This window comes from Epinephelus fuscoguttatus, linkage group LG22, assembly GCF_011397635.1.
Source record: "Epinephelus fuscoguttatus linkage group LG22, E.fuscoguttatus.final_Chr_v1".
Lineage (NCBI taxonomy): Eukaryota > Metazoa > Chordata > Actinopteri > Perciformes > Serranidae > Epinephelus > Epinephelus fuscoguttatus.
In genome coordinates, this window is record NC_064773.1 from 6,676,723 (window position 1) to 6,690,597 (window position 13,875).

General features: G+C 42.6%; 1 protein-coding gene across 2 annotated transcripts in view; it reads right to left on the bottom strand.

The window, feature by feature from the left end:
* Positions 1-2,187: 2,187 nt before the first annotated feature.
* The window catches only part of LOC125883091 (mucin-5AC-like), a 184,771-nt gene continuing 173,083 nt past the window's right edge, over positions 2,188-13,875 (bottom strand). The window contains exon 7 of one of the 2 annotated variants that reach the window (XR_007448453.1): positions 2,188-2,958. Coding sequence is in view for 1 of the 2 variants with exons in the window: in XM_049567229.1 (XP_049423186.1) it covers positions 3,363-3,566 (204 nt within the window). In the remaining variant the exon portion in view is untranslated. Of the gene's footprint in view, positions 3,567-13,875 lie in introns of both variants that reach the window. The other variant, XM_049567229.1, reaches the window with a different exon arrangement.

Sequence of the window (13,875 nt, forward strand, 5' to 3'; positions counted from 1 at the left end):
CTGTTTTAATGCAGTCCATGCAAACCCAAGCAGCAACCCCTAGAGCTGACAAGTGAGGCCCATGCATAAGTGCCAAAAAATGCAATTCATCAACTGGCCACTTGGGGCTAGCTCCAAAACAGAGCAAATCTCCACAGAGTCTCATGTTAAAATGCCCATCTTTACAGCTGAAATAAACATGTTTACAGCCTGGTACGAAAACAGTTTTGATCTCTATGGGTTATTTCATCATTCATGACATAACCCAGTGTTATAACCCAAGAAAGCACACATTACACCAATTTTAAAGTCTTTGCATTGGCTTCCTGTGTGACACTTGCACCCCGCACTGAACACACGGTAACTCGAGTCTGAGCCGTCGGTGATGAGCTAATAGGAGCTAACTGCTAATAGACAGAAGCTAAGTGCTAAGAGACTGTATCTAACTGTTTGGTCAGGTCTTCCTTTTTTTTTTTTGTTCCTTTTTTTAAGAATAAATACCTTATTGTCTGAACCAAATGGTACCTGAAATTCTTCTTTGACAGGAATCAAGATAACATTTACACGTGCAAGCTATTACAGACTTATAAAAGGACCAAAGAATCCAAAAAATACACAGGATGTAAAATAAGCAACACACATTGATGCATAAAAGATGAAGGACCAGCAGCATGAGCGAACCATTATCAGTGCACTGAAATTCCTCTACTGTTGAGGGCTGTTATTGCATTTTTGAATGAATGGATTTTTATAGATTGTTTTTCTGGCCAGTGGGACTTTGTAACTCCTGCCTGATGGGAGGAGACTGAATGAATGATGGAGGGGATGAGAGGGTTCCTCTCTAATCAGGGTGGCCTTCCTGATAACGGAGCGCTCATACAGATGGGACAGATGATCTATGATACAAGAGAGTTTTGTTTTCTGTTTGTTCGTGAGAGAGTTGTACCAAGATGTGCTATTGAAGGTGAGAATGGATTCAATGAGTGACATAGCTTCCTGAGAAGATGCAAGCACTGGAGTGCTTTGTTGTAGATTGTGTCCGAGTGTGTTTGGAAGGACAGGCAGGTGTCCATCTGTGTCCCCAGATACTTAAGACACTCCACCTGTTCCACCCGCTCTCTCTGAGTAAACAAAGGTTTAAAAAGCTGAGATGTAGTTGCTGCTCTGTCTCTTACTACACAGCACAACTCCTTAGTCGACGACCTGGTCACGAATTTTAGTGAGAAATCACTAGAACTAAACATTTCAAAGACTGGCAGTTGGTCCTGGGTGAGAGCCTCCATACTGTCCATGTGGGCCACCAGTGCCATGTCATCAGCGTATTTAAAAAGACTCATTCCCTCCCTGCTACAGGTGATGTTATTGGTGTAGGCAGAGAACAGAATGGGGGATAAAACACAGCCTTGTGGGAGCCCTGTGTTTAAAACCAGTTTACCATTTAAAAACACCTGCTGTGGTCTGTCCATTAGAAAGTCCTTTATGCATAAAATCCAAGTTGGGTGGATCTGGAGGTCCAGTGCAGCAGAGTGTCAGTGTTTACAGTGTTAAAAGCAGAGGAGAAGTCCATAAATAAGATCTTAAATAAGGCTTGTGTCCTCTACACCTCATTTTGCCCTATAGGCAAACTGGAGGGGATCCAGTTTTCCAGGCAGCATATTTGACATTAAGTCGCCACAACTCTCTCCATGCACTTGCAAAGCACTGGTGTGAGGGCCACGGGCCTGAAGTCTTTAGTGTCCTTTGCATGTGCCTTTTTTGGGATGGGAATTATTGAGGACTCTGTCCACTGGCTGGGAACACAACCAGAGTCCAGAAGATGCTGAAACAGTCTGGTGATGACTGCACCCAACTGTGCAGCGCAGCCTTTGAGCCCCTGAGCCTGTCAGCGCCAGAGGCTCTGTGTGGGTTTACCCTGTGTAAGATGGAGGTTACCAGCTGCTCATCAACAGCAGGGGCTTGATTGTTGGTCAGAGTCTGGCAGCTAAAGCTATCTGATGCTTTGTTTTGATTAAACCTACTGAAGAAGGTGTTCAGCTCTTCTGCAAAAGAGGCAGGGTCTGTTTGTCTCCTGAACTCCCTCTCCAGTTCCCTCACCTTCTGCTTGTCCCCCTGAAGAAATGCTCTTTTCTTCTGGGCTAAGCAGAGCTTCATGTCTTTGGTAAACCATATTTTATTATGAGGATAGATGGTTATTTTTTGGTGGTGACAGTGTCCTCACAGAATAAAATGTAGGTCAGTACTTCTGTCAGTGAATTCAAATCCCTACCACAGTCATTGAAAAACAAGTCCTAGTCAGTGAGTTCAAAGCAACCTGAGTGTTTCGGTTGCTTCATTATTCCAGACTTTAATGGTTTTTGTTGTTGTCTCACCCATTTTAAGTTGTGATCTGTATTTTGGTAGTAGCAGGATGATGTTGTGGTCTGACCGGCCGAGAGGGGGGCGTGGCTTTGATACATATGCGTTTGGGATATTCCCATAGCACAGGTCCAGTATATTGTTCATTCTGGCCGTAGTGGTTTCATATTGCTCCACGTCGGGTCACAGCAATTAAAATCCCCCAGGAGAAACACAGACTGCTCTCCAGTCTGATTGACAGCTCTGTGATAGCTGTCAGCAATCCGCTCTGCTTTATCCTGCCTCTGGTGTTTCCTTACTTATGATAGCGTTTCCTCAGTTACCGTTTTTATAGTAGTCTTCTACTGTTTGGTCCTTACCATTAGAGTCTCTGAATTAATCTTTTTGTGTGACTGTGTGTGTGTGTGTGTGTGTGTGTAAAGCACTTTGTGCTACATTCTGTTTGTACAAAAAGTGCTATATAAATAAAGTTTGATTGATTGATTGAACTATGCGGGGGTGAATATTTTTTATAACAATCCCCTTTAAATGTTATTAAGGCTTTAAGTTCTGCATAATTAAGGGTGTAGCCACTCTGACTGACAGGCTGTCAGCGAGGCCTCACCAAAGGCCACTCAACTTGACCTCCCTGCCGTGTTTGAGGTGTCACAGCCGGAGCCTGTTGGAGATTTTTTTTTTTTACAATTTACAATTAATAGACAATTAGACACAATGTGCAAGAAGTGCTATTTTTGTGCAAACTGTATAAAAATGTTTTTAAAAAAGTAAAAAAAAAGGCAAACAAAGTAAATAATTAACAGGACGGTCTTTTATACTGTATGTCGTTTTCTTTCTTCTTTTTTTTCCTTTTTCTCACTTTTTGTTTTGTGGTTTGCTTTTGCTGTGCAAGAGCTTGGACACTGTACAGCTTTTAACGCCGCTGTGAATATATCATGTACAAAAGCTTTATCTTCATCTTTTCCACGTGCATAACTTCCTCGTGGCGCCGTTGACAGTTTTCATCAAACTCTCGCAAGGACATCTTTTTCTCATCCTCCACTTTTACATTTGCAAGGAGGCATAGGTGTGGCAGAGGGTTTTGGCGCAGGTGTGGCAGAGGGTTCTGGTGGAGGTGTGGCAGAGGGTTCTGGCTTACGTTTAGCAGCAAGTTGTCTTGGTGTAGCTTGGCTAAGTGTAGTTTCAGCGAACGTTGTGACACTGCTGCAACGTCCCAGGGCCTCAGGCCCGCACACCTGCAGCTCCTCTGATGTCCTGATAAGAGGGTCCACTTCATTTTGTTCATCATTTTGATCCATAAGTGCATCCATTTCTGCATAAAATTGGAAGCGTGTTCCTTTTTCTGTTAATTTATTATTGTCTTTCACTTTCTTGTATCCTTCACCAGAGTGTACCATTTCCTGTTTACCTTCTCATAGCTGAACGCTTGTCCGAACTTACTGTTCAACTTTTCTTTTAAGTCCATCCAGAATTCCTTTTTACTGCCTTTGGGAGATTTCAGCCAGTCATTCAATTCTGCCAGGTTCTTAGGGAGACCAAGTCCATCAGACGTAATGTGCTGTTGCACTTGGCTAATTATGAACAGCGTTTGCTCTTTGCTGAATGTGTGATTGGTTGTCACACCTGATATGGTGACGGGCGGTGCAGGATTGGCATTCTCCTTGCAGCTGTCTAAAACACACATGAAAATAACAGCTTAGCATGAACAACTTTTGTAACATCATCACTATATTTATTATTAAGGTTATGGAACTAACCTGTGATGGTGTCTCCGGGTTTAACCAGGTTTTCTGGGATCTTTGCGCAGTCAGAAGGATATGGGGTGTACTTCACGTATTCCAAATACGTTTCAATGTCCTCCTCAATACCAACTTAAAAACACAGCAAAAAAAAAAACGAAAACACATTGTTAACATCACAACTGCGATAGAGCTCTAAGAAACTTGAACAAGACAAATTTGGAACAAGACTTAACCTCTCCACATTCACAAGTCTCTCACAGCATTTCCGCATTTCCATTAACAGACAACTATCGACCTCAGAGTAATATAAAACAATCCTTTAATCACCACTCTTATCACATAACTCCCAGCCTCGTTAAATATCTTCCTAAGGTTTCTTCTTAAATTTGTTCTGGTGAACGTTCTACGTCGGGTTCACAGCGTGGACTCCAAACATTAAAAGACACAGAGAGGGGGACAGAGAGAGAGAGGGAGACAGAGAGGGGGACAGAGAGAGAAAGAGGGTGACAGGCAGGGGGACAGAGAGGGAGACAGAAAGAGGGACACAGAGACAGAGACAGAAAAAGAATGTAGACTGTCAGAATGTTGTTGAAAGCTGTGAGTGTATTTTAAGAACAAGGGTTGGTGAATGAGGCTCCTGGTTATTTAACAGTGTTTCACACAGTTACATCACAGCCTTGTTAAGTTTTGTTTAGTTCAGACTGAATATAAAGATGGGCGATATGACTGCTCCTGATAAACGAAGCCCAACATCTCCATGGCCTCCTGGTGGTCATAAAGCCCGCTCTCAAGCTAGTTGATGAGACATGAGCCAAACTAAAAACTCACAGCACACGTTGGAAATATTTTTCCTAAAGATGGTTTCTGTCATTTCCAGTAGTTCATATCACCCTGATGTTTGATAAAGAGTTATTGTTTCTGATCATTTTGATTTTAATTAGTTATTTAATGCCATAATATGCAGATTAGATGCCATGATTGATTGAGCTGTGCGTGCCAATCAGTGCGTTCACATTCAATAGCGCTGCTCGCAGTTGGTCGGACCCTGGCCAGCGCAAGATGGCAGCTGCCATATCGGGATATTTTGGCTTGACTAAAGGGGGATTTATACTTGTGCAGCAGACCCTATGCTGTAGCCCACGCTGCTGTGAGCATTTACACTTGTGCAGTGTCTGTGTCACTGCAGTTACACCTCCAAAACACTAGTCAGCAGCGGAGGTTTCTGTGAAGTACTGTAAAGTTTAGTTGATTCAAAACACACATTAAACACACATTAAACATGGCTTAATAGAGACAGTTTCAAACACAAGTACACAAATCTGCTATAACTCGCAGCATTCACAGACAAACACTTGTCTTTATCTGGACACATTTTCCCACAAATACAAGATGCTAATGTTATTAGCATAAGCCTATGGCATTTTACATTGTATAACTTAGCCTAGCAGCTAGCAGACTTTTCCTCTACTCATATGAAGCCAGGGACAACAGCAACATTTAACAAATGTAACGTTACAAAATTCGGCTCCATTACAACTCACAAGGTTCACTGACAAAACAGCTGTCTTATACTAAACACGTTTTCCAAACAAATACAACATGCTAACGTTATTAGCACAAGCCTATGGCATTTTACATTGTATAGATTAGCCTAGTGATGGCGGTGATTTCCTCTGCTCATATGGCGCCAGGATAAATCACACACAAGACTTAAAATGCTATTTTTGTGGAGGCTTTATTGTCTTCACGATTTTTTTTTTCTTATCTGTGAAATTAAAGTAAATAAAAGCTTTGTTTCCACGGAGGAAATGGTTTCAGCTTACAGAAATAGACAAGAGGTCTGTGTCGCTGCGACGTGTAGTTACATTTCTGGGGAGGTGCACGTCAGGTTATGGCATTGATTCGACGCATAAGTTTAAATCCAGCATAAGGCATAGTGGCGTTAAGTGGGGACACATCGTCCATCTTTACAGCCTTGTTAGCCACTGTTAGCAGTACCAGTTGATAACACAATAAAAAAAACATACTGAACAGTGCTGCTAATATGTAATTTCTCACAATGACTACAGAAGCTATTGGAAATTGCTTAAATGTCAAATTAGGAAATCTGTGATTCAATTTTGCCAAAAGAAATTAACAAAATTAGAGAATTAAATAAAATGTATTTCAGACATCACATCAAATATGTCTGGAGGTGATGACCTGCCCCACATTTAGATACATTTAAACAGGAACTAGACATATTCTATAGAGAGAGAGCAAAGGGTGCTTTTATATGGTCAAGATTAAAGTGGATTAAAAGAGGGTGGAAAAAAATTTAAGAATTTTTTAGTTTAAAAAAAGAAAGAAATTCTCTTTCTAAATTAGAGATAGATGACTCTGTAACAGAGGACTATTCTGTGATTTTGAAACTTGCCCAGTTTTTATTTAATGCTATATAAAAATTAAAATTTAATGACAGTTCTAGTATGTTCAACAGTTTGAAAGATGTTAAAAAAGCAAGTGATACTTTCAAACAAGAGCGTGATGATGAAATGTTATCTATTAAAGAAATAAAGTGGGGTGTGTTAAATGTTAAACTCAAAAGATCACTAGGGAATGATGGCCTTACCTCAGAATTTCATCTTATATTTTCTTCTGAAATTACAAAATTCCTGTTAGCAGTAAACAATGAAGCCATCAGCAAAAGAGAATTGTCTCGTTCAATGATACAGGGCCGACAAACACTAATTCCAAATCCAAATAAGGATCTGTTAATCACTGATGACTGGCGTGGCAAAACAATACTGAATTAATAACTGTAAAACTTCTGTGCAGGCCGGATGACTGAACATTGAGATGAATGACATCATTCACGAATCTCAAAGTAAATTTGTGCCTTGATGTCAAATTTCTTCGATTTGGTCAGTCATAGAAATGTAATTTCTGGTGACTCTGCAATTCATTTTCTGGACTTCCAGCTGTCACTTTGTGTTTGGTACTCTGCCTTTCTTTAAATTTGGGATTTTTTCATAATGCCTGGTACACACTACACGACACTTCTGTCTGTTCCGACAATCACTATGTCAGATTACGTGATTGTAGAGTTCGGGTTTGGCCCACGTGTCAAGTGCTGGAATTTGTTATTTATGTGACAACACCTGAACGCAACACAGGCTCTGCTCCAGGTGAGTGTGTATACTGTGCCGTGCTACACTGCTGTGCGAGCGGCGTGTTTGACTGTGTGAAACAGCAGTCTTTTGATGGTCATTTACACACTGTCTATACTTCAGATTCAGGCTGGGCTCGGACTTGGGTCGGGTTCATTCAGGAAAATGCGGCCAGAGCCGTACTCAAGTTGCTGAATCCTCCCGACAAATTCCTGCAAATGTTTCACAATAAAACAACTAAACTAAAGTTATAAGGGCTTTTAATTTTATACAGATATAGAAAGTGTTGAGTTTGAAATGACACGATGCATTAACTTTATCAAGGCAAACAGGAGCAGATAAAAATACAGACGGATGAATAAATAACGACCCGTTTATAATGTAGTCGGTTTCAAATGAAGCTGGTAGCCTCTGCAGTTGTGGTGAATAAAAGCCACTATTTTTCTTATAATTTTATTCCTTTATATCCTCCATTACAAAGAAAGTACATTGTTTGCTAGCTTGATGCTAATGGCAGTACTCAGTGGGTTGATAAAGTGCCTCTGCTGTTTCACACCAATTTTCCCTTTTACTCTGTGTGGTAACGTCCCTCGAGGAAATATCTAAAACCCTGGGGTGTTGTTGTAGTACAGTTGTCTATGGCAGCAGATCACTCTGTGTTCCTATTGGTCAAAGTGACGGCTGTGACGGGAGCAGTCGCGAACGACAAAAAGAAAATCAAACATGCTAGATTTTCTGTCGGGATGTCGTGAGGTGTCCCAGACATGGTGTCGGTTGTCGTCTACTATGACACACTACACAAGATGAAATGATGGATTATTGTGACACTCATTGTCGTTCACGATCCGAGCAGACACCGTACAACGCTGCGTCAGGCTGTAAACAGGCCGATATCGTGTAGTGTGTACCCAGCATAAAAGCTAACAAAACACTTTACAAAGATAACAATAGCTCTGTCAAACTACAGTACAGTGCTTCTACTTGAGACTGCGTGTAAACACAGGTGTGCGGCAAGGATCTCCAGTTTTCCTTACATCTACATGCTTGTAGATGCATGCATGTATTCAATAAAGTTTGGAGAGAAAAAACAACACAGTAGATAACAGCATCTTAGGTGGTACTTTGTGCATATGAACACCAAAGCAACATGTCCACAGAAGGACATTGGACAGTACTGTGTGTACAACCTGTTTAATGAGACACAAATAAGACAGACTTGTTAATAAACAGTTTGTGAGCACTGCTTTCACTTACGACTGGGATACGGGCAGGCGTCTTGGGTTGTGGCGGAGTTTGGTGATGTTCCTCCAACTTTCAGAGTTGTAAATCCAACTTCAGGGGTCGTTCCGGTAGCAACTTCCGACCGGGAAGTTGAACAGTCCGACTTCCCATCGGAAGTCGAACGCTCCGACTTCCCAGTTCAAAAGGAGCACACCATTAATCCCGGCAGAAGGAGGCAAGACAGAGAAGGAAGGATAGAACAGCGAAATAAAGAGCACACTTTAAATTCAGACCAACTGACAGTCAGGGCTGGCGGTGTTCCGACATGCTCCTGACACACTCAATTCAAGTACAACTCCCTCTTCCCCCTCACAAACAAGTACTACTGTGCTGAAAACTCAGGTACACGCATAACCTAACCACACATCAAATATGTAGGTATGTGCAAATTTCTCTACTTACAGCTTTGGATGGAGAAAAATATCTGGTCAATAACCCATGGAATTAATGATCAGGGTGACTGGCTGTCATATGAAAACTTCATATGACAGCATGCACACATACTCAGTTTGACAGAGTAGTTAAAGCAACCCCTAGTTTAATCAGAATATTAGTCAAAAACACAGATTAACAGTCGTGTGTGAAACCTACCCATGCTGACACTCACCAGGTTTGCTTCACAGAATAAGTTGCCATAGTAACTGACTCAGGGTTATGCTGAACTGGCTTTGTGAAACGGAAAAGTCAGAGTTTCCCTCATCTCAGGCTTAACATACTCAAGAGTTTTCACTAATCCTGCTTGCTGAAATAGGACCCTGGTACCATTCCCTCTGAATAACAAACACAGACACAAAAATTGTGACGCTGACATTTTTTCCTGAAGAACATTTCATGTTAAATCTGAAATTATTTTTTACCAGCAGTTTAGTTTATAACAATATCCCACAGCTGGTGGGCACCAAGGTGTTTAATCTGTGTTCTTCTTCAAAGGGCAAACTTTCAGATTTGTTTTACAGAAGATAATCCACATCAACCATGACCACAGTTGCTATCTTCTTGAAAATAAATCCTAACTTCAGCCAACTACGAGCCAATGACAACAACAGTATATGGCAAACAGTAAGTCAAAGTTATTACTTTTCCGAGTAATGAGTAGTGTAACTAATGACTAATCAAACTTTAGGTAAAACATTTTCTTTACAAATTTTATGTAACACCCGGTGAGCAATGAATTTACAAATAGTCAGTTAGGGGGTGAAGTATTCCTTTGATGTTAGCGTTAACGTTAACGTCAGCGTTACAAACTGGTATCCAGCTCAAACAGGTCTCACTAGAATGCTTCAAGGCTTGAACTACCTACTCAGAGAAAACTCCTTGCAGTCCCTAAACGCTGCTGAATTGATTCATAGGACAACTAGAGTTCTAGACATATTTTTGATCCATTACAACAGGGCCCAAGACTTTATTTTTACTCAGTTTAACCTTTGAATTTGGCAGCTACCCCCGATGCCTGGTCTGTTCAGCAAACACACTATCAGCAGGCTCTTCAATAGCACAGTGAGCCTGTAACTGTACATTCAGACCAAAAGCTTCCAAAGAGGCAAAGTCTCTTGTGGACGCCCAAGAAACACAACTGTCAAAAATATTTGTGGCAGCTTTGGTCGCTCATCACGTGAATCACTGAACGTTCAATCATGCTTGTCAATTTAAAGGAGCTGCAAAGCGGACTACTGGCTTGAAAGCAGCATAGTTGCTACTTGCTGTTGTCCAGTCAAAAAGCTCATAGTTGGCCTACAGAAAGTTATGTTTGGTCAATGAAAACAGATAACATATGTCATCCCATTCAAACCAAGCAAGGAAGATTTGCATGCTACGTTGCAACATTAGTCTGCAATTCTTCAACTCCTCTGTTACTAACATTACACACTTTAAACCTCACCAGACCAACCAACTACCTCTGCGACGCGGTCCCAAGCCTCATTCTTTTTATTTTGGTCTCTGAAACTGAACAGCTCTGGTCGCTGTTGGTGTGAATGTATAGTAAGCACAGGGTTGGATGTTGACACAGACCAAGAGATGCAGGCTGGTATGGCTGTGGTTCATGGCCCCACTTCAATAAAGGAACCTTGCAGATGGGCAAATGGTCTGCCTAACCATAGCTAATCCACACAGGACACCAGATTTGTTGTCACCTGCTTCCTGTTGGGGGATAGTCAAGCCAGTACTCAACCAACGGAAAACACAAGTGCTCCTATGACAAAAATGTGTGAATTTTCACGTTTCTAGTTGGAGATAATCTGTTTGTGCTGCACTCAACAAAATCTATGGAATTGTTGGTACATGTGTGTTTTTAAAATGCTGCATTCTAACATAAATATGATCAATGAAAATCATGCCTTTCTTTTAGGTGTGCAAACCATTGACTGTATATAAAGATGGATGAAGTGTCTTCACTTACTCCCACTGTGCAGAAATTGCCATCTTGCTCTGGTGACATCATTCGAAGTCTGCGCAGTAGCGTTCTCCACGGTATCAAGTATACGCCCACACACCCGTCTGACCGATTGCGAGCAGCGTGACTGAATGCGAGCCCACCAATTGGCTTACAGTTTTCAATAGGGCTGACCTTCGGATCCATTTATGGACATCTGAAGCTTCGGAGCTCAGAACGAATTTAATTTAATTAACACTAATGGTCGGTGATAAGTAATGTTTAACTTTTGATTGAACACTAAATTAAAACCCTCGGCGCATACTGCAGCACAATCAAACAGACGCGTAACTCACAGCATCAGGAGTGTCTCTGACACCAGACTCAGAGCAGACCGGTGGCACAGGAAAATGCATATTTTATATCAATAAAATCTATTTTATCATTATTTTGAGCCACATTGTTGAAAGAATTTAGTCATCTGTGTTCAAGCAGGATAATAGCAGGTCTCCATTGTGCGTCGAGCTTACTGTTTCCTTGTCGGAGATTTTTTCTTTTTTAATTACTACTTACGTTTTTCAAGTGATTTCCCAAATTTGTTGTTGAGTTGTGATATGCCAATTGCTTTTGGCACTCTGCTTTCTGGGGGTTGTCGGGGCATATTTTAAAGTGCAACCACGCATCTGATGACCTCTTGGACATGTCTGCCGGCTCCTTGTCAGTATCGGACTGGTGGGGGTTAGTGTTGCGTTTAAGACCTCCCCCCAAAAAACAGGAAAAAAAGCACAGAAGCTTAGATTTTTTTTTCACAATTGAATCCCGTGCCATCGAACGAAGCTTCGAAGCTTCGAATTTTTTGGGTCAGCCCTAGTTTTCAATCATGCTGCAAAATCCCCATTTAATAGCATTATATAACACTTGAACATACAGCAGCGTGCTAAAAACTACCTTAAATGACAAGAACCATCTTTGGGAAAAATTTATTTGATGTGTACTTTGAGTTTTTAGTTTGGCCCATGTCCCATTCACTGACATTGAGAGGGTAGACATTATGAACTACACTGCAGCCAGCCACCAGGGGGCAATCAAGATGTTTTCACTTTTGGGGAGCTGTCATGTCATCCATCTTTATATACAGTGTATGGTGCAAACCATGAGAAAACGTCTGTTGCATTCCCCAAACTTCCCCCCTCTGCGTTTCTTCTTCCTCTCTGTCTCTTTCCCTTCCTTTCTTTCCTAAGTTCTCCTTTTCCATGAGCTACTGCTTTCTCCATCTCCCAAACCCCTCCCTCGAGTGCTATCACTGTCCTCCACCACTCTTGTCTTCTCCCCCGCACTTTCACCTGTGCATTTGCACACACACAAACAGACAGGCATCTAATCACCTAACATCTACTTAATTTCCACTCCATCAAACTTCACCCTCCTCCTATTCCCCATATCAATCTATACTGAGAAGAAACTGGGGTAAAGGACAGAGTGCATAGGCTGTACGGATATAAATTCGACAAGGACAAAAAGAACACTACCTTCATAGGGTTGTCCTGTTACAGTTTGTTTAATATCAAGGTGCATGTATGTGCTTGAATGCTTTATATTCTTTTAAAAACTAAAACATGAAATTAATAACTTTGTGACATTGTTTTACCTTTTCTACCTTGTACCCAACAGGCGATGTCCTGTGCTCATGCCCACTCTCCTGGCTGGACTGGACACAGGAGTACTCAGATGCATCCTGTTGGCTGGGAGGAGATTCCAGCTGTGACAGTAGGTCAACCAGAAGAGCAGGATGCCCCAGGAACTCCAAGTTTTCCTCGTCTGGTGGCAGGAGGTCTTCCAAGGAAAGACTGGTCCCGTAGCTTTGAGGTCTCAGTGGGCTGGCCATGCTGGAGTTGGCTTGGGATACTCCAGAGCAACATAGGGTCTGGAAAAGATTTTCCTCTAACTGGCCTTCCGTCCCTGGAAGGCTGGGAACTGTAGAAGTGAAGGTTGCAGTGCTGGTGGTGGGAACAGACACTGAGGGTGTAGACAAAGACTGCTGACTGTGACTGGGTATTTCTGGGTCTCCAGGGTAGGAAGGGTCCTGTGCAGGTTGGCAAGCTTTGTAGAACTGACTGTAGATGGAAACTGGCCTCCAGTCCCTGAGTGGGTGGGTGCTGTAGAAGTGAGGGGTGCAGTGCTGGTGGTGGGAACAGACACTGCGGTTGTGAACAATGGCTGCTGACTGTGACTGAGTATTTTGGGGTCTCCGGGGTAGGAAGGGTCCTGTGCAGGTTGGCAAGCTTTGGTAGAACTGACTGTGGATGGAAACTGGCCTCCAGCCTCGGAGTGGGTGGATGCTGTAGAAGTGAGGGATGCAGTGCTGGTAGCGGGAACAGGCACTGAGGTTGTGAACAAAGGCTGCTGACTGTGACTGGTTATTTCTGCGTCTCCACGGTAGGAAGGGTCCTGAGCAGGTTGGCAAGCTTTGGTAGAACTGACTGTGGATGGAAACTGGCCTACCGTCCCTGAGTGGGTGGGTGCTGTAGAAGTGAGGGGTGCAGTGCTGGTGGCAGGAAGAGACACTGAGGTTGTGAACAATGGCTGCTGACTGTGACTGGGTATTTCTGCATCTCCAGGGTAGGGAGGGTCCTGAGCAGGTTGGCAAACTTTGGTAGAACTGACTGTGGATGGAAACTGGCCTACCGTCCCTGAGTGGGTGGGTGCTGTAGAAGTGAGGGGTGCAGTGCTGGTGGCGGGAAGAGACACTGAGGTTGTGAACAATGGCTGCTGACTGTGACTGGGTATTTCTGCATCTCCAGGGTAGGAAGGGTCCTGAGCAGGTTGGCAAACTTTGGTAGAACTGACTGTGGATGGAAACTGGCCTACCGTCTCTGAGTGGGTGGATGCTGTAGAAGTGAGGGATGCAGTGCTGGTGGCGGGAAGAGACACTGAGGTTGTGAACAATGGCTGCTGACTGTGACTGGGTATTTTTGGGCCTCCAGGGTAGGAAGGGTCCTGT